The sequence below is a fragment of the Corapipo altera genome, unplaced genomic scaffold (genome assembly GCF_003945725.1).
Source record: "Corapipo altera isolate COAL_440 unplaced genomic scaffold, ASM394572v1 74, whole genome shotgun sequence".
In the NCBI taxonomy this organism is placed as follows: Eukaryota; Metazoa; Chordata; class Aves; order Passeriformes; family Pipridae; genus Corapipo; species Corapipo altera.
In genome coordinates this window covers 2,774,895-2,801,387 of record NW_020884934.1, presented here as the reverse complement: position 1 = coordinate 2,801,387, position 26,493 = coordinate 2,774,895, and the positions used below count along the sequence as shown (strand labels likewise).

General features: G+C 51.2%; 3 protein-coding genes across 8 annotated transcripts; 1 reads left to right on the top strand and 2 right to left on the bottom strand.

The window, feature by feature from the left end:
- Nucleotides 1-10,633: 10,633 nt before the first annotated feature.
- Nucleotides 10,634-14,633, bottom strand: DNAJB13 (DnaJ heat shock protein family (Hsp40) member B13). The gene is made up of 8 exons (XM_027660048.1): nt 14,524-14,633; nt 13,801-13,904; nt 13,385-13,546; nt 12,813-12,970; nt 12,024-12,137; nt 11,359-11,472; nt 11,196-11,272; nt 10,634-10,860 (listed from the first exon to the last, which is right to left on the bottom strand). Exons 1-8 carry the CDS (start codon nt 14,589-14,591, stop codon nt 10,704-10,706), a joined length of 954 nt encoding a protein of 317 aa, XP_027515849.1. The 5' UTR covers nt 14,592-14,633; the 3' UTR covers nt 10,634-10,703.
- Nucleotides 14,634-14,752: 119 nt separating this feature from the next.
- Nucleotides 14,753-25,433, bottom strand: PAAF1 (proteasomal ATPase associated factor 1). 3 transcript variants are annotated; one of them, XM_027660038.1, is made up of 12 exons: nt 25,294-25,433; nt 24,921-24,961; nt 24,145-24,248; nt 23,807-23,896; nt 20,341-20,439; nt 19,450-19,600; nt 17,621-17,815; nt 17,243-17,334; nt 16,993-17,108; nt 15,809-15,891; nt 15,517-15,599; nt 14,753-15,155 (listed from the first exon to the last, which is right to left on the bottom strand). In XM_027660038.1, exons 1-12 carry the CDS (start codon nt 25,335-25,337, stop codon nt 15,078-15,080), a joined length of 1,176 nt encoding a protein of 391 aa, XP_027515839.1. In that variant the 5' UTR covers nt 25,338-25,433; the 3' UTR covers nt 14,753-15,077. The 3 variants fall into 3 exon arrangements, with proteins under 3 accessions (XP_027515839.1, XP_027515840.1, XP_027515841.1); XM_027660039.1 differs by having other exon boundaries at nt 24,921-24,958; nt 25,294-25,419; XM_027660040.1 differs by lacking the exons at nt 24,145-24,248; nt 25,294-25,433 and having other exon boundaries at nt 14,883-15,155.
- Nucleotides 25,429-26,457, top strand: LOC113955017 (cytochrome c oxidase assembly factor 4 homolog, mitochondrial). 4 transcript variants are annotated; one of them, XM_027660064.1, is made up of 2 exons: nt 25,429-25,529; nt 26,072-26,457. In XM_027660064.1, the coding sequence occupies exon 2, from the start codon at nt 26,079-26,081 to the stop codon at nt 26,325-26,327; it is 249 nt and encodes an 82-aa protein (XP_027515865.1). In that variant the 5' UTR covers nt 25,429-25,529; nt 26,072-26,078; the 3' UTR covers nt 26,328-26,457. The 4 variants fall into 4 exon arrangements, with proteins under 4 accessions (XP_027515865.1, XP_027515867.1, XP_027515863.1 ...); XM_027660066.1 differs by having other exon boundaries at nt 25,460-25,489; XM_027660062.1 differs by lacking the exon at nt 25,429-25,529 and adding an exon at nt 25,540-25,547.
- The last annotated feature ends 36 nt before the right edge of the window (nt 26,458-26,493 follow it).

Below are 26,493 nucleotides of genomic sequence, written 5' to 3'. Positions count from 1 at the left end.
AAATAAAGAGGGAGGGATGGACACAGACATCAAGGAGCATCTTGGCAGGGAAGGAGCAGGGGAGCTTCAAGCGCTGGGCAGCCTGAGGTCTGTGATCTCGAGAGACACCCGGTTGTTGTCTCTCTTTAAAAGCCAGTGATGTTTTCTGCTTCTTCCTCCCCCCAGTTCTTCCCGGAGAAAAGCCCCCCGGGTGGTGCTGAGTGGAGGTGGAGACCGGGGCGCCCCAACACAAAGGTTTCAAAAGGACGGGATGCCGGCATCCTGGAAGGAAAAACAAAACCCGGGGGACGTTTCCTCCTCACCCGTGAAAAGGTATTTGGGGCTGGGAGAGCCTCTTTTCTCTCCTCTTTGTCTGCGGCTGAAGAGGGGCTGGGGCTCAGCCCTGAGTTCCTTTGCTGGGGAAGGAGCCGGAATTGCTTTTCCAGATGGATTGCCCGGCAGCATCCCCAGGCACCCTGGGAATGAGAAGACTTTATGGAGCCCTTCGTGGCTCTTTTGTTTACGTGCTCTGGGCTCAGAGTCGCTCAGAGAAGGGCCAGGACATCGACACAGCCCTGCTGGGTCCCTAACACGGGAAGAATTCCAGGTGCCCTTGCAAAGCCGGTGTCATTCCCATTTTGGCACTTCCGTGGATGGGTAAACACTTGGCTCACATTTCTCCCACACCAGGTCATGGATTCTGGGAGAAAGCACAGTGTTTGCTTTGAGGAAGAGTTTTAATGTTCGAATCCATTAGGATACAGAGTGGCAGGAAGGAGAGATGTGGTAGAAGAGAAGGGGAGGAAGGTTTTTACCAGCAGACAGTGGTTTCCTCTGCTGCTGGGCCTGGTGGGGAGGACAAACTGAGAGGTTCCCCCAGAAAGCCATAAATGAAGTCCTGCTGTGGGGGCCTGTTGAGGATTTTCTCCAAAGAGAACTGGAATATTTTCCTTCTGGTGAACCACAAGAGAATGTTACTACATCCTGTGCCTTGCGTGGCTTATAAATAGAAGGAGGAAAGGAATGACTGGTTAACTGTTTGACCTCGGTTTGGGGGGGGAAAGCCTCCCAAGAAACCTCAGGGACTCACCCCATTAAGCATACAGGAAAATGTCACAGATCTGGCACCTTAATTATATGCTAATGACATCCTACTAGGAGGAAAAGCTTCAGATGTCTGCAAGAAAAATACCTGACTGAGAGGGGCTGTGTGTGCTCACAGAGTCCTTTCTGACAACCATTCCCTCTCTCTTTTTGTCTTTTTTTTTTTTAGCGTTTGAAAAACAAAAGAAAACAAAAAAGCAGGCTGAAGAACTAGGTGAACCTTTGGCATTTGTGTTTGATTTTCAGCCCCTGAGCAAGAACTGAAAACAAAACAAATCCTGCTGCAGAGAGGTTTGTCTAACGTGCAGACTTTCAATGACCCTTCTGTTTAGAATGTTTTTCTGATTCACTTTTAGCTAAAGTTGCAAATGGTCTTTACCCATCACCTTCTGGTGAACTTGTCTGCAAAATACCTGCTATTTTCCTGTAAATTTATTTGCTCCACATGGATTAAAAAAAATTGGTTAATATAAATACTTAGTAAATTTAATGGAAGTATACCCAGATATGCAATCCAGGTACCTGCTAGGATTTTTTTTTAGTTACTTGTTCATTCAAATTATTATTTTCCAAGGACTTTGCATTACACCTGGATGCTTGGAGAGCCCTTTACCCAGAGCAGGAGCTAATGGTGACACCTACATGGACAGTTTACATTCATTCAGATTTACATTCATTCACATGTGGTGCATTTATGGGGACTAAAATTATACAAAACCCAAACAAAACCCAATCAATCAACAACAAAAAATCTAAAAAACAACAACAACAAAAAGAAACCACAAAAACAGCCCAGGAAGGACAACTGAATATTCATGGACAAAACCAAACCAAACCAAACAAAAAAAAACCAAAAAAAAACAAAAAAACAAACACCAAACCAAATCAACAAACAAAACCACAAAAAACCCAAAACCTGAAAAACAAAAAAAACCCCAAAGAAACCAAACCAAACCAAAATAAAAACAAACCCCAACCAAACCAACAAAACCCAAGCCAAACAAAAATCAAACAAACAGGGGGGAAAAAAGAGAGAGGAAGAGGAAAAGCCTCTATTATTGTGAAGGTAATCTCAAAAATAGTGATAGAAAACTTGCTTTGACAGTAACAAAAATGATGGGGGCAGAGCAAATACTGTTGTAAAAGATTAAGTGTCCCCACCTGAATCACTTAACCCAGAATAGCCTGTGTGGGAAGCCTAATGGGACACTTGCTATTCCAGTTATTTTCTCCAAATCTTTACTTATAAGTCATGGCCTGCTGACTTCCCAGGGATGTCTCACACATGAAGAGGCTGCAGACCTGAGATCAGCACCTTACTTGCTACAAAACCATGGAAATATTTGGGGTTTGCTCCCATTTTGTTCCCTTCTCCTCTAGAGTGGCTGGTTTTGCCTTTCATTAAATGAGGTCTGTAATTCTCAGCAGAGGCTGAGAATGTGATACTATAAAATGTGATAATCCCTTTAGGTTTTATCTAAGATTTGGGAAACAGCCCTGATACTTGTAGAATAAACAGAGGTTTGTTTTCTCCTGGAGGACATAAATTGGGTTAACTAGATTTAATTTATTAATTGAATGTAAAAAAAAAAATGTTCTGTTTACATTATACTAAAAATAGCAGCCTTGTGTGTGTCCCTGAGATGAGCAGTCATGGGACACATCAGGATGGTTTTCAGGAGACACAGAAAGGAATCAGCTGTAGTCAACAAGAGGATTTTTCTTCACTGCTGAAAGATGTGCTGTTTGCTTTGATATAACCAACCATGGGGGCCAGGCAGAAGAAAAACCCCCTCAAAGCTTAAAAGTTTTGCTTTGAGATAGATTTGCCAGATCCTTCTGTCACTGGGGTTCACCTCAGCAGGTTGGTTTGAGGATAAAACAGAAGGACTGAGCTTTTGATACTTCCCAGGGCCGTTCGTTTTTGTCTGGCAAAAGAAAGTTCTCCTTTTGTACCTTCACATCTTTGAGCAAAAAAACCATTCCAGTCTGGGATGAAGATTCCCCTTTTGTACCTTCACATATCTGAGCAGTGAAACCAACCCAGTCTGGGATGGTTTTGTGATGTGATTTGCTGAACAAAAGGCTCTTGGAGGTGCCATCCTCTGCTCTGCATCACTTCTAGCTGCCCCTGCTCTGTCTCTGTTCCTTGGTTTGGGGGTGGGATGCAAATGCCATTTGCAGTGCTATGCAGAGCCATGAATTTTCACATCTAGAGGAGCATTCCTGTCCTGATTTAGAGCAAAGCAGCTCAAGGACAGGTAAAAGGGATGAAAAGGTGTTTCTAGGGTGAGGACACATGGTGCCAGCAGCCCTGCTGGGTCAGCCAAGCATGCCAGAGGTCAAGCTGGCAATTAGACATTTGCTCTGTGAAGTTCATCATCAGAAATGCACCTTTTTCCAAAAGAAACATTTCCATGTGTTACTGACCCCTCAAAGACCTCACAGCAAGTTTCTCTGCTTGCTCAAGCATGTGAGGGCAGGTTCTTCCTGCTGCCTCCATCCCAGGTGAGGAGATGGGGCCCTCCCTCCTTGTAGGAATTATCTGATGATCCTTTTAGCAGTTAATGGGGAGGATCTGTACAAACAGAGCCATCCCACCCTCAGCAGGGCTGTCTCCAGCCGAGGCTCCTGCTTCCAGCGTGGGCTACAAGCAGCCAGGAGCCATTCCTGGGATCCACAGTGATGCTCAGCAGGAGCTTAGGTGGGCAAATGGGGTCAGTGAAGTTCTCCCAAAGCCTCTGATGGACACTTCATCTCCCACAGCAGCACAAAAGGCACGACTCCTCACTCACCTCTGTTCCATGGAGCTGCTAACTCCTTCCAGATGAGCGTTGTTTATTTTAGCTTATTGATTAAACCAGTTGCTGCCTCTAACAGGAACCTCACATTTTCCAGAGAGACAGATATGAAACATTAAAACTGGTGATCATTCCCCTCTACCCCCCTTTCCAGAAGGTGTAGCTGCTCCTGTGACGAGGGGTTGTGCAGCTACAGAACCCGGAGCCTGAAGAGGAAATGAAAGCAAGTTCTCCTTGAGAGAAACTTCTAGAGCTTGAGTGGCTTTGTTTTGTTTTGTTTTTAACCTAAAAATACTAATTTCCTTCAGTATGAAAACTGAGATGGCATCAGCTCAACTTATAAAAATCTTTAGATTAACTTGCCACGCTGATGCACTGAACAAAGGGCTTTGGGTTTGAATAGAGGAGGATGGAGACTGTGGGCCACAAAACCAAACATGAAGTGTAAAAGCTCCAGGATTTCTTATGGAATGGTGTCTCTGATCCCCACTCCCTTTGCTGATGCTGCAGGAGCTCCAGCTGCTCCATGTGCCCCCTCACACCCATCCCAGAGGAGGTCTGGCACGTGCTGCGGTTCCTCTGGGACCAGAGCAGATAATAATGTCCTTCTACCCACTTTTCCCTCGGTAGGACACTGTCATTTCCTCACCGTGCTGCTGAGCTTCACAAAGCCCTCAGTTACCTCGGAGACTCTTCCCCCTCCCTGAAACTTGGCTGAACTGCCCATCAAAAGCTGCTGCAGGGAGAGAGGAACCACCAGGCAACCAGGCAAACCCTTCTCCATCAGTAAAAACCAATAAATCACACAGGAGGACGTGGAACACGTTCAAAGACCAGCTTTAGGTGGCTCAAATCCACGTGACAAGGCAGTGCCACCAGCTTTCCTGAGAACTGCTGAGAGGGCTCCTGGGCAGCAACCACCCCTTGGCTGTTAAAATTCCAGAGGGAGACCCTGGGGCTGCCGCAGACAAAAGCTGGAGCATCCTGGAAGGAAACTGCCTTCTTGTTCCCTCCTACTAGGGAGTTAACCCCAGGGAGCATCCAGCTGAAAAGCTGTACATGTGGAACACGCTCCCTTTCTGCTAAGAAAACATCCAAGGGAGGGTGTCTTTCCTGCAGCTGGGAGAAATTCCAGCAGCCTGCTGGAACCTGATGGCTGTGATACACAAAAGATCCCAGAGGAAGGGATGTGCTGATGTCCCTGCTGACTGACACGTGGCACTCCACTGCACATTCCCTCGGGCTCCTCTGTGTTTCCTCTCCAAGATTTCTTGCCACAGCAAGTACAGAGACAGCAGGCAATTATTTTGCTGGGAGATGCCAATTTATCTGTAATGCATCTAATTCTCTGATTGTCCTCATTTCTTTTTTCTCCAGGAAGGAAGGAAGGGAGTTACAGCTGTACTTGAAACCAGAGTGCATGAAGTGATTGAATTAGTGAGCAGTGAAAAGTTCACTTCAGCAAAAGACTCAGGGTTTGATCTTCCTTCCTCTGCCACCACTGGCAATATCCCCACTAATTCCAGTGGAAGCAGGAGCAGAGTTTCAGAGCTGACACGTCAAACAGCACTAAGTCATCAGCCTGAGAAAATAGGAATGAGGCCCAGTGGAAAGCCAGACTTACCCATCTGGGTTTAAGGGAGCAAAACACAGGGGTTAACCTAAAAAAGCAGAGAGAGGTAAAGGAATGCCCTGCACTGCTCATGCTACTGAAATTAGGGAAGTTCCATTCAAGTTTCACACAGCATATTTGGAAATTTTGGCACTTTTTGTTGACGGTCCTGCAGTTTGCTCACAACCAGGAGCACAGAGACAGGCACAGCAATAAATATGGAATCATAGAATCCCAGAATGGCCTGGAAGGGGTTGGAAGGGACTTTAAAGCTCATCTCATTCCACCAGGTTGCTCCAGCCTGACCTTGGACACTTCCAGGGATCCAGGGACAGCCACAGCTTCTCTGGGCAATGTGTGCCAGGCTCTCCCTGTCCTCCCAGCCAAGAATTCCTTCCCAATTCCTTCCCAATATCCCATCTAACCCTGTGCTTTGTCCATGTGAATCCATTCCCCCTTGTCCTGTCCCTCCATCCCTTGTCCCCAGTCCCTCTCCAGCTCTCCTGGAGCCCCTTCAGGCCCTGCAAGGGGCTCTCAGCTCTCCCTGGAGCCTTCTCTCTCCAGGTGAACCCCCCCAGCTCTCCCAGCTCCAGAGCAGAGGGCTCCAGCCCTGGCAGCATCTCCGGGGCCTCCTCTGGACTCTCTCCAGCAGCTCCAGGTCCTTGTGCTGTTGTTCCCAGGGCTGGAGGCAGCTCTGCAGGAAAACAAACCAAAGCAATCTTCAAGGAGAAGGATGTGATCATCCCTCATATAATCCTGTCCTATGTCACCAGGGCAGTCAGATAATTCTCTTAAGGTGAAAAGGCAGCAGAGTTCCTGTGGCTCCTGCTACAAATATCCTGTAGTCTATTGAGAAACAAAAGATGAAGCAGAAACCAGGAGATCCAGTATCTCCTCCCTGTGTGGTGGCAGCCACTTGCTTAGCTGGATGTTCAAGATGTAAAAACTTCTGGGAAACAGTCTGATTTTCCTGGCATTTAAAGTATTTGGGGTTTGTGTTTCCTGAGCTCTCTGGGTTAGATAACAACTCCATCTTGGACTTATCTTTGCTGCTCTCTGCTGCTTTGCTCTGAGCCCTGGCAGGGGGGTGTGTTTCTGTGTTCCCCGATTGGATTTACAAACACCACGTTGTTTAGTAAACTTTTCAAACGGTCTTTCCTCCTGCCAGCATGGAAACAGAACTGCCTCACCTGAATGGCAGACCCACGGCGCCTTGAGCTATTTATTTGTGGGCCCGTTCCTTGCTGATTCCAAGGCTTTTCCTCTTGGCTTGGTGGAACCTTCAGTAGTTAGAAGGTGTGTTTTACCCCTGGATTTCACAACAGCAAGTGCCAAAGGGTTTCTTTGGCTCGGGCCAGTAACTCTGCAAAGGCAGAGCGGTCTGAAGGATGTCACTGGTGCATGCTGCAAACCTGCAAAGAGTTGGGTCCCCACTGAGAAGCACATCCAGCATCCCAAATGGGGTGTGGACTTTCAGCAGAAGCAGAGGCAGCCCCCAGACAGGAGTGGTGCTGGTGATGAGGGCCTGAGGAGGTCACAGCCCTTGGCAGGCAGGACATCTGTGCTCACCTGGTCCCTGAGGGCCCACAAAACCCCTGGATAGCAGAGGGAGTTGGGTTTTTGAAATTCCCTTAAATGCCAAGGAGTCTTGTTTGGCCAGAAGATGGAATATGTTTAAAATGTCTCTCAAAGCTCCTGGCTGACCCACAGGAGCTTCAAAAGGCTGAGTGAGAACTCGCCACCAAGATTTTTTCCAGCTCAGGACTGATAACAAAGACAACCATCGGTTTAAACCTCCCTGGCCAGTGCTTTGTGGAGAAGTGCCCTGATGGGAGTCTAGCCCCACCACCTTTGGGTGATTATTCTGCTGAATAAAGCTTTTGGGACTCACCAACAGTGCAATCAAAACCCCCTCCAGACCACAAAAGGGTTTGCAAGTGGTGTCCCTGAGCCCTGGCTCCAGCCCCCCGGGGAATGGGTTTGTCCCCAGCAAGGGGCTTGATGACACCCCGGGGGTTAATGAGAGCCCGGGACAGATGGAATAAACAGCCTGGGATTTACCAGCAGCCTGGTAAACAAGGACTTTCACAGCTAAGCCCCCCAGCCCCCTGCATTGCCTGGGGTTGGGGAGGGGGGAGATGCTTTAAGAAAAGGCTTCTGGCAGCAGCAGCCGGGAAGAGCTTGTGAGTTTGCAAATTGCTTCCAAGCCTTGTTAATCCCTGCTCAAATACAAAGCTTTGTAAGCTCATCTCTCCTTTCTCACCAGCCACCCTCAGGAAAGCCCCGCCGGCCTGGTATAATGCAGAGCTTTGCTTAGGCGAGGCTTAAAGGACAGCCAGGAAAACCAGCACTGGTTTCAAGGAGCCCTCAGTTTTCGGGAGTTCCCCGTAAATCTAGCATTCCCCTCGGGATGTTTGCTGCTCCCAGCTCGAAGGAGGACGCCGAAATTGGGGATTTGAAACAGAAATGCAGAAAACAATTGAAATGTGAACAATGCAGAGCCCGCTATTGCTCATACAGGAATCGCTTCGTGAAGTCACTGTGTCCCGGGGTGTTTTTAAATAGATCTTCAGTGGGTAGGTGTTTTGGTTCTCTCAGGGGCTGTCTGAGATTCACCAGCAGTGTTAATTAGCTAGTGTTGAACGGTGTGCAGTTTGCCAGTCAAAATTTAGGCTGTGGGCTCCTTTTCTGGAGTAGCACAAGTGCCACTGAACACTGAATTATGGTCTATTTATACAATCTTTAAATAGGCGAGTTTTTATGTTTTCGACCTCACTCTGCTTTGTAAAGATAAGTTTAATGGGTTTAGTTTCTGACAAATCAGGGAAATTTGCTTCTCAGTCAGGCTCCAGTGAATGGTTGTTATGTTTTATTACTTCTGTAACATCCTATAGACCAGAAACAAAAGACAGATGTGAGTGCCCATCTACTCTCAAGATCAGAAAAATCTGCTTTTTTTCAGGATTTAGGTTTTTTTTCATAGAAAGCATCACAGTAACAACAGTGCATCACCCCCCAGGAACCTCAGGCAAGTAACAGATGAGAGTCCTACAAGGTCCTTTGTGGCTCCGCCTTTACAGTTTCGAGAATTTATTCCACAAATCCACACCTCCTACTTCCCAGTGGCAAAGCAGAACAGAGTCTCCAGCCAACCTGCAAATTCGTCCTGAGGAGAAAAGGGGGGAAGAAAGGATGGCAAAACCCCGCAGCACTAAGTGGTGAAAACCCAGAGTCCTGAGTGAGCGGAGGGAGCTGGAAAATCCTTCTCGGCGCTGCTGAGCAGCAGTGACATCCCTGATGGAGATGTGCCCTCTCCTGGTGGCCCCGGGAAAGCCTGGAGGGACACCAAAGTGGGGAGGTTTGGGAGCCTGTGCCACTCAGCTGAAATATTAGTGGGATAATAAATGAGAGGCCTGGTTGGGATGGATTGACAGACAACACTCCAACTTCTGCTCCCTGACTAAGCCAAACAGTTGGAATGGTTAAAAATCTTTAAGGAAATAAGGCATATTTTGCTGTCCTTAAGACACTGTCCTGCCCTCTTCAGCAGACCATAGATGTTCCTGCATTTTCCAGACATTATATTTCTACTTCTGCAGACCAGAAAGATGGCAGTGGGCAGGAACATCATTTGGCTGTCCCAAACCTCCCACTACCACCAGCACATCACCTGGGGAAGAACCTGGACATTGAATTACCTGCAACCTGAAGGGAAAAAAAAACCAAAACCAAACAAAAAATCCCCTGCAGGCCACAGGCAAAGAGGTGAACAATAATGATAATGGGAGAGTGCTGGTGTCATTGTAACTATATCAACAGTAGCTGCTTGATACTATTTTTATTGGAATGCTAAAACAACTCATTACGCTTCCACATCGCAACTCTTGACTCCCTCCAAGAGGAGCCAAGGGTTCATTTCAAGTGTTTCAGTTCTTGTAGATCGTGTGGACATTGAGTAAAAAAATACCTGTTGTTTTCTTCCTGTTACTTTTTTCCACTGAGAATTTTGGCTGTTTTTCAGTGGCTTTCTCTTTACAATTATGGGCTGTGTTTTCTGCAGTCCTCTACTGCCCTGAAGACTTGTGAGAAGGGTTTCCAAGGATCTGCTGCCTTGTTTCTCTGCACTCCAGTGCCTGCACTGGTGTTTCCTCTCATCCCCATACAAACACATTTTGGGAGAATAAACATTTTTGTTTTATTCCAGAAACAATCTGCTGGGCCTTTCCCCTCCAGTAGCTGTGCCAGTTGGAATCTGATGTTCAGATCCCTGGAACTACAGCAGTTCAGGTGCTTTGCTCCCTTTGGAATCACACATCTATTCTCCTCATGCTTCCTCCCACAGTGCTGTGCTTCCTGTCAAGAATTATGTGCCAGTTTTCTCTCCTTTACCTTCTATTCCTTCTACTCTGGCACATTTTCTCCAGTTCAGGCTCTTTTTCAGTTTTCCTTGACCCTGTCAGCTGAAGAGGAGAGAGGCCTGGATGGAGACAGTTTTCCAGCTGGTGGATTCCTAGAGCTCAAGTGTGGATAAAACCTGCAGGACTCTGAAACCCCAGGGGTTCCTGGCAAAAGGTCCATTCCACTTTCCACACCTCCAAAGGAGGAGGCCACCTTTAGTCATGGAAGAAGCCTCTTTCCTCATCTGTGGAGGACACAGAGATCCCAAGCTCCTGATCTGGAAGCTGCAGTCAGGAGGTTTCTGCTGTCTCTCATGGCACAGCCATAAGAGTGTCTCCACTTTTCTCGCTCCTTTCCTACTAATTTACTGCTTTTGTTACCAAACCAAACCAAACACTGAACAGCAGCCAGGAGAGATCCAGGGCCTTGGAACATCAAGGATCAGATTAGGGGAGGTGTGAGGGAGAAGGGGGGGAACAGGGATTGTTTTCCTCGCTTAGATGGATCAGTGCTGATGAAAACACTGGAGAACACGTGGTGCTGAATGGATCCAGGGCAGGAGCACTGCCCTTGGTTTGGTTAATTGTTTTCCTTTGCTCAGAAGCCTTGGCACAATCCTCTCTCCAGAGCAGCAGGAGAAGAGGGAGTCTGGTCCCAGTCCAGTGCTGCATCCATGGAAGGAGGGGAACAGCTTAGAGTAATGACCAGTGCTTGTATTACACATGAAAATCAAACCAAATAAACACTGAAATGGACTTTATTGAGCTGCAGCACAGAGGTGTTCAGGGAGCAGAGGGGGAAGGTCACTGTCACTCAGGCACGAGGGCATTTTTCAGGAGCATTTTTATCTCGGGGCTGAGGCTCTTGGGGAAGCAGATGTTGAAGTAGATGAGGAGATCCCCCTTCTGCTGGGGGTCCTGGGGCAGTGGCATTCCCTCCCCGGGAACCACCTTGCAGTACCTGGGGCTGCCAAGGAAAGGAAGGGGCTGAGAGGAGCCCTGGGATGATCCCAACACGGGGACCCCCAACTCCACCTGCAGAGCCCCCCGGTGCTGTCTTAGGTCGAGTTCAACTGGAGACTTTTCCTCCTCTTTCGGGCTCCACCATCCACCCTCATCTCCCTCTTGACTCCCATCCACCCAAAAACGGCCCCAGACCAGAAGAGTCACCCCCTGTGGGCATCATCCTCCTCCTCCAGCCCCAGAGCTGCTGGAAAAGGCTTTGGAGGTTCCTCGGAGCACCCGCTCACCTTCGTGCTCACCACGATCCATGGAAAAGCCCCATTTCCCCATGGCACTTACTCCACAATGTCGTTGATGGGGATGTTGAGCAGCCTCCCATCCAGTGTCCACACATCCAGGGTGCATCCAGTCAGTGCCTACGGGGCATGGAGCGGCACCGGGAGCTGCTCCTGCAGCCCCAGGGACCAGAGGTGGAGCTCCATCCCTTCCCTCAGCTCTTTACCTTTCCCAGCGGGATTGAGGCGACATAAATGAGGTTGTTGTCGACTCTTTTAAACCTTGAGTGAAGCTTCTCTTGGACAACAAAGACGATGTCAGCTGGAATGACGTTGGGGCCCTAAAATTGAGGGGAATAAAGAGATCATGGAATCATGGAATCTCAGGGTGGGTTGGGAAGGATAATAAAACTCATCCAGTTCCACCTGCCTTCCACAGACCCTCCACACCTTCCACTAGACCAGCTTGCTCCAAGCCCCATCCAACCTGGCCTTGCAAACCTGGAAATGATTTTACACAGGGAAAGCTGACACAAATTCCTGATCTTTTGCTGCCACTTTCAGCTGGAGAAGGGAAAGGTATTTTCTTTCTTTAAGGAAAAAAGGAATCTTTTCTCAGACTCCTGCTCAGCCAAGGGAAATCAAACTGGGCTTCCCAAGTGCCAGGCAGGAAACCACCCCTTCCAATTATTGCTTTTTATCTGAGGAAAATCCAGGCAGGAATGGCTCCTCAGAGTGTTTCTGAACACAGGAATGCTGGAATTACTCCAATGGTTGTGCTGCCAAGTGCCCTCAGCAATGGGAAAACAGAACGTTCATGTCACAGGAGAACTTCTTTCTGTGGAGGGTGAGGTTCCTTCCAGCCCTAAGAACTCTGGGATCCTGGGATTACCTGGTCTCCTTCCTTCTCAAAGGTGATCCTGGTGCCGCGCTTCCATCCCGGCTGCACGTCGATGGTCAGGATCTTATCCCTGATGGTGCTGGTTTGGCCGTCCTCGTTCATCACCTGGGCAGGACACCAAGGAGGGAGGGTCAGGACTGCTCCAATCCCATGGCACAAGCCAGGAGAGAACAGGGAAAGGATGGATTGTACTCTGTGGTGGGTCCAAATCAGATCATAGAACTGTGGGATCACTAAGGTTGGAAAAGCCCTCTGAGACCATCGAGTCCAACCGTCCCCAGCACTGCCAAGGCCACCACCAACCCCTGTCCCTGAGTGCCACATCCACACATCCTCCGGGAATGGGGACTCCAGCACTGCCCACAGCCCATTCCAATGTCTGACCACCCTTCCAGAGAAGGAATTTTCCCCAATATCCAACCTAAACCTCCCCTGGCATAACCTGAGGCAGTTTCCTCTTGTCCTAGAACAGGAGAAACTCAAGGCTGGATCCAGGAGACAAAGGGCACAAAGGGCACAGCACAGCGTGAAAATGGAATTGTGGGAGCTCAGAACATGCCAAGCTCCTTCTCCACCCACCTCCAAAATCAGCCCTTGCTTCCCACCAGCTCCTGCATCAGTTCCCATGCTGAATTCCCTTAGCCAAGCCAGGAGAGGACACTGGTTCAGCTCCTGCTGGGTTTGGTGCCGATCCCTCCCTGCGGCACAGCCCCAAATCCCTCAACATCCCACATGGAGAGAGGGGAGAGCCCATCCCAAAATCCAGCTCCACGGCCCTACCCTGCGGGAGATCTTGATCTTCTTGGTGCAGCCATGGAACAGATCCTCCAGGGACACGTAGAGGTCCCGGACAACAGGGGGGTCCTGCCGGAGCGCCCCCCGGCCCCGGGGCCCTCCGAAGGGCAGGAGCACCTCCGAGCCATCCTCGGCAAAGAATTCTGCAGGAGGGAGCACAGGGATGGCCCCTCCCTCGGGTCAGAGCCAGGGGGGGCCTCGGGGGTCTTCACCTCCCTTCTTCTCCCACCCAAACCACCTGAAGTGTTTTTTTTCCAGGAGTGTTTCCACCTCACTCATGTTTATGGCAGCCTTGTCCCCCTAATCCCTCTTTTTGGTGGGAATCCTCACAGGAAAGGTCACAGGAGCAGCTGGGGAGCGCTGACAGCCTGAACATGCACCTCCAGCCCTCTCTCCCACCCACGGGTGGGGGAAGTAAGGATCTCAACTCCAGTTACCAGAGGGATCCCAGAGCAGTTGGGCAGGGAAACATCCTGGAAAGCTTAAAGCTCCAAGCATGGAATCACAGCAACTATGGATGGGGTCTGAGCCACCCGCCCCAGAACCCCCCATCCTACCTGCAAAGGGGTTGTCCCCACCAAAGAACTCCTTGAAGGTTTTCTCAGGGTTGTTGTGGAACACGTATCCCACACTCCAGGGGTTGTCACTGGCCAGCTCCAGGGGGATGCCACCCTTGAGCCCCTCTTCTCCAAACTTGTCGTAGATGCCTTTCTTCATGGCTTAGGGGACAAGGAGGGGTTGGGAATGGGGGAGAGCCTCAGCCTGAGATCCGGGATTTGCTTGGGTGGAGGTGGCACAGGGGGTTCCCAGCAATGGGTGGGATGGATGTCGGAGCATGTGCCAGCTCCCAGCTGGGCTGTGGGTCACACAGCTGGTGGCACCTCCCTGGGGTACCAGGTACCAGGGATTCACACCCACTTCCAGCCCCTCCTGCCCCTAAAATCCGTGGAAGGGAACCCCCCTCCCCACTTACGGTCGCTGAGCACATCGTAGGCCTCTGCCAGCTGCCGGAACCTCGAGGGCCCCCAGGGCTCCTTGCATTTTAGGGGGTGGTACTGCAGGGCCAGCCTCCGATAGCTGCGGATCGTGGGATGGCTTAGGTCGGGAAGGACCTTCAGGATCATCTCATCCCACCCCTGCTGTGGGCAGTGACACCTTCCACTAGCCCAGGTTGCTCCAACCTGGCCTTGGACACTCCCAGGGATGGGGCAGCCACAGCTTCTCTGGGCAACCTGGGCCAGGGTCTCCCCACCCTCACAGCCAAGAATTCCTTCCCAATATCCCATCTATACATCTAACACTGTACTTTGTCTATGTGAATCCATTCCCTGTGTCCTGTCCCTCCACCCCTTGTCCCCAGTCCCTCTCCAGCTCTCCTGGAGCCCCTTTAGGCCCTGCAAGGGGCTCTCAGGTGTCCCTGGAGCCTTCTCTTCTCCAGATGAACCCCCTCAGCTCTCCCAGCCTGGCTCCAGAGCAGAGGGCTCCAGCCCTCAGAGCCCTCTGGACTCTCTGTAGGGGACAGCAGAGACCCCATCCCCACATCCAGCCCTTCCCAGCCCTCTCAGACCGTTCACCCCCGCCCCAGTCCCGCTGTGGGGCACACGGGGAGGCCAAGTGCAGCCACCCACGAGGTCGCCCCCGCTCCCACCGCTCCCCTCCGGGGCCCCAGAACCCCCCGGTCCCGGGGGTCCCTCACGCCTTCTTGATGTCGTCGGCGGTGGCCCCGCGGTCCAGCTCCAACACGGCGTAGTAGTCCACACCCATGGCGTCCCGTTGCTATGGCGAAAGCGGCACTTCCTGTCCGCGTCGCGCGGGGCATCACGGGAGTTGTAGTTCCCCGTCACTTCCGCACTCTGCCCCCCCATCCCTCCTCTCCTGTCTTTTTTCTTACAAACCTCCCAAATTTCCTTGGGAAATGCCTTTCCCAGCCGCTTTATTTCACTCCATACAGTGACACAGTCACTTTCAGCATCCCCCCACCCCCCGTTTATTTATTTTCCCCCCTAAAAACAGCACTTTTTCAGCACTGAAAAAAAAACAAACAAAACAACTCCATTGCAACACAACATCGTCTCTACATTAAAATTTGATCCCAGTTGTGTCGAAGGAAGAAATATGATCTGCCACCAAAACACTCTGTATAGAGCCTCGTCAGCACAAAAGCCTCAAATTGTGCATACACATCCGAGGAAAATCAGCTTGGAAGAGCCATCCTGACACATTTCCTCACTATTTGGTCCCTTCAAACACTTAAAGGTCAGAAAGTTGGTATCTCCTCACTATCCCGTCTCTGCAGCACGTGTAAATCTCCTTCTCCCAAGAAGCCACCTGGGGAAGAGGGGAAACAAAAAGCAGTTTTTACACAGGAAGTGACACTTCCACATAAAATCCTACTTTTTCCCTCAGGATCTTTCCAGAATCCTTAATCCACACTTTTTATAGAAACACAGCCCTGCCAGAGCCACTCCAGCTCCACAGTTCTGCTCCTGCAGAACTGAGATGTGCACCTGCCCGACGGAAATGAAGCCAGGGAATACCACAGAGGATTTGTTTATGCAAAACATTGGGAATATTCAGGAGGAAAATCTAAAGATAAGCTTAAAAAGTCAACTGTGTGAAGGAACTTGCTGAGGGAAAAGGCAGCTTTCCCTCTTCCAGGTTCTCCTCAGGGATACTCCGTACTCCTTACCTTGTATACGGGGTCGCAGTCGGCCTCGGTGAGATCCAGGACATAATCCAGGTCTTGCTGGAGGATGAAGCAGGTGCCATCCCCTGGAAGGGAGGGACATCAGCCAATTAGGGAGATGAGCAGTTAATTACAGACAGAAATTCCAGCAGGAAAAGGCTCCAATGGGTGAGATGCACCTTGGAGGCCCTGTTTTGGAGGGACACAAGGCAAAGGGGCAAGAGGACAATTCCTAAAGAGCACAGAGTTCCTTGATTCCATTACAGGATTTCTCCCAACACAGCAGTGGAATTACCTTGGCTGGCAATGAATCCATCTTGGTATGGGAGCAGGGAAAGCACTGGCGCTCCTGATCTGTGGATGACCTGGATTGGAGCACTGGAAAAAGGAGCAGAAACAAGGGATGAGGATTATTTCCCAGAGAAGCTGTGGCTGCCTCATCCCTGGAAATGTCCAAGGCCAGGTTGGACGGGGCTGGGAGCAACCTGGCATAGTGAGAGATGTCCCTGCCCATGGCAGGGGGGTGGAATGGGATGAGCTTTAAGGTCCCTTCCAACCCAAACCATTCCATGATTCTCTTCAGGGAACACCAGTAAAACTCCACAGCTCAGTTCCAGTCCTACATTGGAATGAGGATCAGGATCCTACAAAGACTCTCAGGTGAAGGAAAGGAAGGGGTTGTGCTTTTTCGGGGGGGGGGGGTGTGATATTGATGTTAAGTTTTCTGCTCAATTTATCTACATTTATTGTGTACTTGGATTATATATATGTATAGATATATAAAATAATACAGATGTTTATATAACATAATATGCACAGTATATCAACATAACTAATAATTATATAACTATAATATCGATTATAAATAATATCATTAATATAATTATTAAAAATAATATAGAATTAACAATAAAATTAATAAAAGAAATAATAATTATAATTATTATATAGTATACAGAATTATTCTATATAGAGAAAACAGAGAATATATATAGAATATAAATTAATATACATTATCTATTATGTATATACTATACACAATATATATTGTATTACTATAATTACTTATAATATAATTATAAATAATATTATTAATATGTTACATATAATTATATTATTATAATGAATAATCACATAGGTATTAAAAAAGCAATAATCTGCAAGGTAAGGCTATGCCAAGAGGACCCTTTGTCATGGCTCAAGATGGAAGAGCTTTTCAGAAACTAAGGAATCTGCCTGGAACCTGTAGTCTTTTAGGAGGCACCTTCCAGAGAACATCCCATTGGATCACACACCTGAGCAGCAGGAACCTCTCCAGTGCTTCCCAAGAGAAAGAACTGGCTGCCAGAGGCTCTGGAGCTTCTGGTGCCACGGGATGCACCCGTTGGATGTGGCACTGCCTGCCAGCCCCCTCCATCCAGCTCTTTTCCCACCAAACCCTGGTTGTTTAAAGCCTTGCAGCCCCAGGCACTCACTCACTTTGTGTTCCTCAAATCCAGCTGGTAGATGTTCCCATCCTGAGTCCCTGCCAGGATATAGGTGCTCGAGAGGAACGTGCAGCAGTTGAAAGCATCAGATCCCACAAAGAGGAACACCTGGAAATTTGGGAACAAACCAAGTGTGAATCTCAGTGGGCAATGGAGCTGGGATAACACTGACCAGTTTACCTGTCTAGGTTTATCCTGGCTCAATTCCTCATCCCAATGCTCTGGCAATCCCAGATCCTCACCGGCTGCCTGCTCTGCAGTCCCACTCCCTGAAGCTTCTTGTCCTCCCGGGCCAGTAGCAGGATTTTCCCTTCTGTCCCAATCTCACGCTCACCTGGCAAAAGGACAACAGGTCATTCCAGCAACAGATCCTGATGGGATCATATCCTGAGAGTTTGGATCACTGCCACTGAACTTGGGGCAACATTCCCCCAGATCCCAAGACACCAGGAAGGCCAGTAATCGAGCAGAGCTCAGTTTAATCCCCCAAACTGCTTGATAAGCCTGAATTCCTGCCTAAGGCTGGAGTGCTCTGATCCCTTCCCAAGGGATTCCTGGTGACAAACCACAGGAGTTTGGGACAGGGAAGTGAAGGGGAATTTTCAGAAGAAGAGCCTTACTGGGAGGATTTTCGGGCGTGCCCAGGTTCAGGGAGTCGTCGGCAGCGCCCACGGCGATGCCGTTCACGGGGGAGCCACAGTCGGCAATGACACCCAGACAGGCGGATTTCCCGCAGTCCCAGAGCCGGGCAGTGCCATCCCTGGAGCAGGACAGGACATTCCTGCCTCGATCCACAATGGCAGTGTCCAAAATCCCTGCATGGAAGCAAACAACGTGTTCAGACGCACACAAAAAGCACCTCGTTTCCCAAGCTGAACCCAACGCCCCAAGCCACTGTTCCCAGTGACACCAGTCACACACGGGCAAGTTGTGCCTCTAGGAAAAGGTGCCTGTGGAAGGAAGCAGCTCTCAGAAAACCTTACAGCATGGGAGTCACCACTTGGCACAAAGGGAAGACATTATCCATCAAATGATCAGCAACACCTCACTTCAGACTGAGCCGACACTGCACAAAATTAATTTGGGCAGAAAACAGCTTGGCCTGGCACTCTTAAATGTTCCCAAGTTCATCCCTGGATAATCCCAAAAGCAGCATCCCTGTTATCCAGCTACAGCAACACCCAAAGAGCAGCTTGTGCAAGTGCTAAGATCCCCTAACTACTTTATTTTACTGTGGGCTGTCAAATCTGGATGTGAAAAATGCCACAGTGGTTTTTTAGCAGGGAACAGTCGGATGGTCAGGAGATTTAATTTGACACTTTCCCTACAGAAAGAGTCATTAAACTTGACAAGGATAAGCCAAGCAGAGTGACTGCAGCAGCCTGGGCTGGAGGTATAGGCAGGGAATAAAGTCACCCTGAGAGCCACGGCCAAGGCACTGTCTCAACACTGCCACGGTGTGGGTACAGGACACCTGTGCCAAAGCCTTTTGAATCCACACAAATAGACTATGGAATTGGAAAGGACCTCAAAGACATTCTAGTTCCAATCACCAAATTGCATTAGGACAATGCCAGGTTCAGTGTAAGATGGGTTTTTGAGTCAATCGAGTTTAGGGGTTTATTAATCTCTCAGTCAAGCCCAGCACCTTGTGAGACAGAAAACCAGAGCCTGCCCAGAGCAGTTGGCTGCTTAGAGAACAGACAATTTTGGGCAGTGTTTTGGGCATCTGATGCCACATCCACCCCTCACTTGGACTTGCTCAGGATCACCCAAGTGATCCAGTCACCATCCCTTGGGAAGGAACCACCTGCCATGGGCACACCATGGCCACTGTGCTCTGGGCCAGGTGTAAACAGGAGCAGAACAGGTGCCTGCCTAAGCACTGGGCCTAAATCCTAAATCCTGCCAGTGGAGGGTCCTGGAAACCAAATCTTCTTTCCAGAGATTACTTGAGTATCCTCCCAGCTGCTCTTGTCCTGCTTTACTCTCTTTAACCAGCACAGGGAGCTGTAAGTCCATAATAATAAACTGCTGTATGGTTGTCTGGGCAAGAAAAAAACCAAACAAAAACCAAAAGGAAGAGGCCCTGGTGCTACTGAAGGTGAGCAGGATAACCTGAGAGCAAGCAGAAGGCATTCCCAGAGCAGGCAGCAAAGCTCCTGGAAGCAGGATGGAGCTCTGGAGAGCTGAGACTGCCCTGGAGGAGCAGAATCCCTGTTCCTCCACCTCTGGAGCAACAGGCTGCTGTATTGCACCCTCCCTCTTTTTAAATTAATTAAGAAAAAACAGGTTAGAGAGAGAAACAAGTTTCTTCTACTACAAACAACTCCCAACCTTTTTATTCAAGTTTTGGGAGCTTAAAAAAAGGTACTGGTGACTGAACATCAGCCCTGGGGTGCAAGGCAAGTTCACACACAGCAGATGAAGCATTTTAAAGGCTCTGTACCTCCTTTGTGACCTTTAAATGTCACTACACAGCTGGCATCCTCTGCTGACCAGATCTTTAGCTGGGCATCCATTCCCCCACTCAGCACCACGAGGCCAGATGGGAAAAACCTGCAACAATTCACATCATACACATGGCCTTCCAATAGTCTCTGGAAAAACAAAGAACTGTGTGCTAGTTCCATTGTCATCACCTTCATGCCAAGCAATCTCGGAGCTGTGACACCGGAAAACTTGGAATTCCCACGTGGGCAAGAGGATTATGCTCAGATCCTTGAGGTTTGTGTTGCTGCAATGGGCTTGTCTGAATTTGAGGTGAAGAGGTGACACTTTGGGCTTCCCTCTACCACTTGAGCAGCTAATTATGTAGCAAAGGACACTAAACTTGCTTCTAATTACAGGTTAAATGTCTTTATCCTCTGACAAACAAGGAGCTGAAGGTCAAGCTCCACAAGAACCACCTTCACTGAGCAGGCTAAGACAGGATGTGATTAATCCAGCACAGAAACATTTTTTAAAATTTTTTTTTTAATGTCTTCTTTTACAATTTCTTTAATAATCTATAATCTTCTTTAATAATTTCTTTTTTAATAATCCTCTCTACTGCAGAACAAATTCAGTGCTTGTACCACACCTGCTGCACCCTCCCTGTTATTCCTAAACCAATCCATTTTCGCCCTGGGACTCTGGATTGCTGAGCAATATTTCCCCTTGGGAGAAGACACCCTTCCCAATAGATTTGACTTAAAGCCTCCAAGATGGAAAATCTTAATCAGCTTTTCATTCAAAAGCCAGATTTTTCCCAGGGTGTAAACAGCCCGACCAAAGTCAGGGCCAAAGGACCTCAGCAATGTCCCACCCAACAGAAAACATCAAATCCAGATGCTCTTACTCTTATTTCTCCGTTGGCAGCCTGCCAGATTTTCATGGTCCCATCTGTGCTGGTGGATACACCAAGTCCTCCACCACTGGAAATGTCAAGGCAGGTGATCTGCAGGAGGGGAAAAGCACCAAAAATTAACTTTATAGAGATATTTCTGCTCAGTAGACTAATTCTGTACTGGGGGAGACATGCTAAGTACATCATTGTACAGTTCTAGGTGATGATACCAAATATTGAAACAAGGACCTCAGAGGCTTGGACATTGAGGGGCTGGAGCGTGTCCAGAGAAGGGAACGGAGCTGGGGAAGGGGCTGCAGCAGCAAGAGAAGCTGAGGGAGCTGGGGGGGCTCAGCCTGGAGAAAAGGAGGCTCAGGGGGGACCTTCTGGCTCTGCAACCCCCTGACAGGAGGGGGGAGCTGGGGGAGGGTCGAGCGCTGCTCCCAGGGAACAAGGGACAGGAGGAGAGGGAACAGCCTCCAGCTGTGCCAGGGGAGGGTCAGGTTGGACATCAGGAGGAATTTCTTGCTGGAAAGGGTGGTCAGGCACTGGAAGGGGCTGCCCAGGGAGGTGGTGGAGTCCTCGTCCCAGGAGGTGTCCAAGGAAGGCCTGGATGTGGCACTCAGTGCTCTGGGCTGGGGGACAAGGTGAGCATCCAGCACAGGGTGGACTCGATGATCCCGGAGGTCTTTTCCAACCTTAAGGATTCTGTGATTCCAGTAATTGCATTTGTACTGCGGTTTTTTTAATTGCGCTGCAGCGTGAAATCCCAGGCGGGAACCAGAAATGCGGATCACCATTGAAGGGAAGGTTCCAGTCATGACAGGGTTAACTTTTCCGGCGGTAGGAGGGGCAAGGCCAGGATGGAATGCGATCCCGTCCCCCCATGCGCGGGCAGGACAAACAGGAAACGCGGGAAAACGCGTTTCCTCCTTCCCGGCCGCATCCCGCGTGTTCGCTCCTCGTTCCATCCATTGCTGTTCCCAGTGAGTTGTTCTTATCTCAGCCCCCGTCCTTTGCCTTTTGGGCCTCCAATTCCCCACTCCAGCCACCGGCTGGAATTCGGGAATTCCATTCCTAAGCCACCCCAGCCTAATTCGGGGGCAGGAAGGGTTGGGATAGAACAGATCTGCCCGCAGCGGGTCAGGGACGATTTGGATCCCAGCATTGGCCGTATTAGGAACTGGCAATGGATACAGGGTGGCTGCACCTGTACCTGTGCGTTATGCTCTTTAGCCCTTATTATAAACACCCGCTTGAGCCCCTCCTGAAGTACTATCCCAGGGCAAAGAAAGGACTCATCGCTGTTTTGGTGCTGTTCGTTGCGATAGTAATTTGTGACGTGACACTCTGCGTCCGCCAGTCCATAAATAAACCTGTCCAGTCCACGGGGAGAACAGGGAAGGACTATTTTCTCCAGCTTTTCCACCGCTGTTACTCCTTCAGGACGTACACAAGAGCTTTTGAACTGCCTTTCAGTGTTATGCAAAGCATCCTCGTTTTGCTGTGTCTGCCAAGTTTCCTCGGCACAGTCTACAACATGCTTAGAGGCGTGGTCCGCACCGTGTTTAGAGAGATAAGAGGATTTTTTAGCAGGGCCTTCCCGGCACTTGTCCCCAGGGTGTGTAATCAGGAGTGGCAGGGAAGGTGGGAGAAAATCGGCCAGCTTTTGGAGGACTATTTTCCTTCCGTGCCTTGGAAGTTCACCCCTGAACAACTACAGGACCCTGATAAAATGGCAGAATACCTGAAAGAAAAATGCCGTGACAATTGCAGAGAGGAGCGACTTGTTGCCCTGTGCTGGGCCCTGGCCAGTGCTTACCGGGCACTGCTGGATGCCAGGCAGCTCCCCTGGGGGCAAGAGAGAACAACTATCAGTGTGGCCACTCAAACTGCAGCTCTACAGAAGAAATCCAAGAGCAAATCAGTGGCCACTCAAACTGCAGCTGAACCCCTGACAGAAGCAGTTGTCCCTGTCCTGAAGAAATCCAAGAGCAAATCAGTTCCCCTGGTGAGGGATGAAGAGGAAACGGGGTCCTCAGAAGAGGAGGAGACAGGGGCAGCGCTGAGCCTGCAGTGCCCATGCCTGGATAGGCTGCGCCATATCCGGAAGTATTTCCGGCGCCAGCTGAACGAGTCGGTGCTGGCCTGGCTGGCACGGTGCTGGGCCTTCAGGGCACAGGATATAACACTGGATGGCAGAGAAGCCAGGCAGCTGGGATGCCTGGCCTGGAAAGTGGACATTGACAAGGGAATTGGGAAGACGGAAGAACCCCTCAGCCTCTGGAAGAGGCTCCTGTCCAGTGTGAAGGAATGGTGTCCTGCCAAGAACGATCTGTTTGTGCCCAGGCACAGGTGGAAGTACCTGGAGGAAGGTGTTCAGTACCTGAGGGAATTGGCTGTGCTGCAGGTGCTCTACGAGGGGACTGTGAGGGAAGAGTTCCCCCTGGATCCGGGGAAAGCTTTCTGTACGTTCTACACGTGGCACAGGCTCCGAGAAGGCGCTCCATGGCCTTACTCCAAGGCATTCACAACCATCGGATGGAGCGCACGGCTCACGGTGAACAGACTGGCCGCCCGTCTCTGCCAGTACGATGAAGAGCTCTCTCGCCTCGCAGGGGTTAAGTTCTTTCTTTGGTTCAAGGATCGTGATTATTATTCCTGCAGAGTATGCCATGAGATGCTAGGCAAAGACAGGTGTGAACTGGAATGTGGGCATGAATTCCACAGGGAATGCATCAGAACAGCAGTCTCGCAGCTTTGCGGCATCTGCCCCATCTGCCGCAGCCCTGCTATCCTTGCTGAAGACATCCCTGAGCTTCCTGGATGGAACAGCTCCAGCAAATTCAAAGTCAGACTTTTGATTACAGGAGAGCTTTAGAAGAGCTCCCGAAGAAAAGTGTTGGAAGAGAGCGAGGTCTCAAAGAATGGACTGGATTGGTTTCATAAGGCTCAGAAATCCAGTGAAAAAATGGGAATGAGACCCATGTTTGTGTGTGTAGATGTAGCTGGGAGGGTAGGATCTGGGCACGATGCAGATGGGTTACAATAAGGGGTGGGAATGTCCTGGTTTCGCCCAGGACAGGGTTCAATTTTACAGAGATCCCAGGGATATTCGGGTGACACACTGTGAGCGTTCCCATGTGGATTGTTCCCTGGCCTGTACACTGTTATTTGGTATTTTTGTTTCTGTTAGTTTCCTTATTCCACTGCTGTTCCCAGTAAATTGTTCATTGTTCTTATCTAAATCTCTGATCTTTTGTGCCTCCAATTCCCCTCTCCATCCATTGGGAACACTAAATTGGGGAATACCCTTCCTAAAACACGACAAGATCACAGTTCCACGTCCATTCCAACCCCGCACACACCAATCCATGCTCCAGTCCCCCCCAGCACGAGGACACCACGGTCAGGGATGTGTTGTGAAGAGTTCCCAGTCAGCTCCAGGGACTCCCCTCCCACCTCACAGGATACTCACACTTTTCTGATGAATCCTAGAAAAAGTTGTGTACGGGGCCAGGAACTTTGTGGACGCATTTTCGTGAGGACAAGAAATGAGGATGCTTTTCTAAGGAAGGAAACAGAGGGGGAAAAAAAGGGATTAGAGGTGCTGTTGGTCCTGCTGAGGAAGAGCTGTGACCTGGAGCCAGCTGGGGGATCCCAGAGCCTGGAAACCCTGTGGGATGTCCTGGAGCAGCTCCAGGGCTGTGCCCGGTGGGAGGTTAGGATAGCTGGACAGGATGCTGCAGGGTGGCAGCTTTGGGCTGTCAGTGTCCCCCCTTTGTGTCACACACCTTCCCCCCCCAGCCCTGGCACCTTGGTGACTTCCTGAACCAGGAATCCCTCAGAGGCTGCGATGTCCGGGATGCCCTCGGAGCTGAGCCCGCGGCGGGTGACGCTCCCATACAGGGTGGGCTTCCCTGGGGGAAAAGGGGCAGCCCTGAGACCCCACAGCACAGAGACCTCCACGGCACAGAGACCCTCAGCCCACCCTCCCTGACCTACAGGGACCCAAACTCCCCCAGCCCCTCCCAAACCACAGGGACCCCAAAACTCCTCCAGCCCCTCCCAATCCACATGGACCCCAAATACCCCCAACCCTTCCTAAGCCACAGGGACCCCAAATACCCCCAACCCTTCCTAAGCCACAGGGACCCCAAACAACTCCAACCCCTCCTACCCCACACAGACCCCACGTGGACCCCAAACACCACTAATCCTTCCTAATTCAGAGGGATCCCCCCCTAGTCCCCTTCCCCTCCTAACCCACGGGGACCCCAAAACGACCCCATTAATGACAGGACCCCACCTCCCCTTAAACCACAGAGACACCCCCCCCAAGCAGCCACATCCCCTCCTCACCCGGCGGGTCCCCAAATGCTCCCACCTCCCCCAGCCCACAGAGACCCAAAATTCCCCCAGCCCCTCCTAACCCCCAGGGATCCTAGTAATCTTCACCCCCTCTTTAAAACCACAGCGACCCCCCCAACTGCCCCCACCCCTTTCTGCACCACAGGGCCCCCCAATCCCCCCGTCACCTCCAGGGCCCCCCTGATCCCCCCTGACCCCCGGGGGACCCCCCGGCCACTCACCGGGGCAGCGGCAGCTCAGCCAGGCCTCACCCTCGTCCCTGCTGCGGAGAGAAGGAGCGGCCGTGAGCGGGACAGGGATAGGGAAAGGGACAGGGAACAGGGGCAGGAACAGGGACCAGGGAACAAGAACAGGGAACAGGGATAAGGACAGGGGCCGGGGCTGGGACCAGGGCAGGGAATAGGGACAGGGAATGGGAACAGGGACCGGGGCAGGGGTAAGGAACAGGGACAAGAGCCGGGGCAGGGAACAGGCAGTGAGCCGGGACAGGGAACAGGGGCCGCGAACAGGGAGCGGGACAGGGGCAGGGACAGAAGCCGGGGCAGGGACAAGGCCAGGAACAGGGACAGGCCCAGGGCCAAGCCCCGCTGGCACCTGAGCGCGCGGCTCCAGTCGCTCTGGATCCGGAGGGCCGCCATCGCCGCGGGGACACCGCCCCTTCCTCGGGGACACCGCCCCGTCCGCGGGGACACCGCCCCTTCCTCGGGGACACCTTCCCTGCCGCGGGGATACCGCCCCTTCCGCCTCCGGCCGCGCGGGCCGGGCTGAGGCGGCACCCCCGCGGGTGCGGGTACGGTGCGAGGGAGGAGGTGCCGAGCACCTCTGGAGGGGTACGCACCTATGGGGGGGTGGGCACCCGTGGGAGAGTGAGGGGTCGGAGGAGGTGCCGGGCACCCGTGGGTGGGGGTGAGGTGGGTGGAGGAGGTGCCGAGCACCCATTTTGGGGCTGCTGAGCAGCCACGGGTGGGGGTACACACGTATGGGGGGTGCTGGGCACTCATGGCGGGGTGGGCACCCCTGGGGGTGTAAGGGGTGGGTGGGTAGGCGGGGGTCAGGGAGGATGCTGAGGACGCACGGGTCGGAGGGGGGGAGGATGCTGAGCGTCCGTTTTGGGGGTCCTGGGGGTCTGTAGGGGTGCTGAACACCCATTTGGGGGGTTCTGGGTACCAATGGGGGGGGTTGGCACCCCTCGGAGTGTGAGGGGTGGGAGTGCTGGGCACCCATGGCTGGGGTTGAGGTGTGATGGGGAGAGCACTGAGCGCCCATTTCTGGGGGTCCTGGGTGTCCATAGGGGGGCTGAGCCCCTCCTGGCGGGTGCACAGAGCACAGGATGGCCCCCAAATAGCACCCCTACCCTGTCCCTCCTTCCCAGTTCTCCCATGGCGAAGCCGAGACACTCCTGGAGCCGTGCATCGGCGGGGAAGGAGGAGGATGAGGAGGGCGAAGACCCCCTGGATGCCAGGATCGCCCGGACAGGCTGCCTGGAGCAGCACCGGGAGCTGCAGGAGTGCATGGAACAGCACCGGGATTGGCGGCACTGCCAGACACAGCTCCGGGCATTCGGAGCCTGCATGGCCCGGCGGGAACAGCGGGAACAGGGACAGAGCCAGGCACACCCTGCACAGTGACACCACCCGGGACCCCCAGGAATGGGGGAGCTGTGCCTTTCACCCCCCTTTTATTGTGTGATTTTTTTTTTTTTTTTATCCAAGTGCCGGGAAATCCACGTGGGAAATTAAATCTGGGAATTTAATCGTCTTCATCAGTGCCCGCAGCAAAGTGGGAAGGTCAGAG

Bases quoted from the DNA above. Each gene is read 5' to 3' on its own strand.
- DNAJB13 (XM_027660048.1), bottom strand. From the start codon at position 14,591: ATGGGTGTGGACTACTACGCCGTGTTGGAGCTGGACCGCGGGGCCACC. The intron at 13,905-14,523 runs GTGAGGGACCCC...CACGATCCGCAG, and splicing joins GCCGACGACATCAAGAAGGC to CTATCGGAGGCTGGCCCTGC. The intron at 12,971-13,384 runs GTAGGATGGGGG...TCCCTCCTGCAG, and splicing joins TGGGGACAACCCCTTTGCAG to AATTCTTTGCCGAGGATGGC.
- PAAF1 (XM_027660038.1), bottom strand. From the start codon at position 25,337: ATGGCGGCCCTCCGGATCCAGAGCGACTGGAGCCGCGCGCTCAG. The intron at 20,440-23,806 runs GTGAGTATCCTG...CCCCTCCTGCAG, and splicing joins CTAGGATTCATCAGAAAAGT to ATCACCTGCCTTGACATTTC. The intron at 17,109-17,242 runs GTGAGGATCTGG...CCAAATTTCCAG, and splicing joins GACTGCAGAGCAGGCAGCCG to GTGTTCCTCTTTGTGGGATC.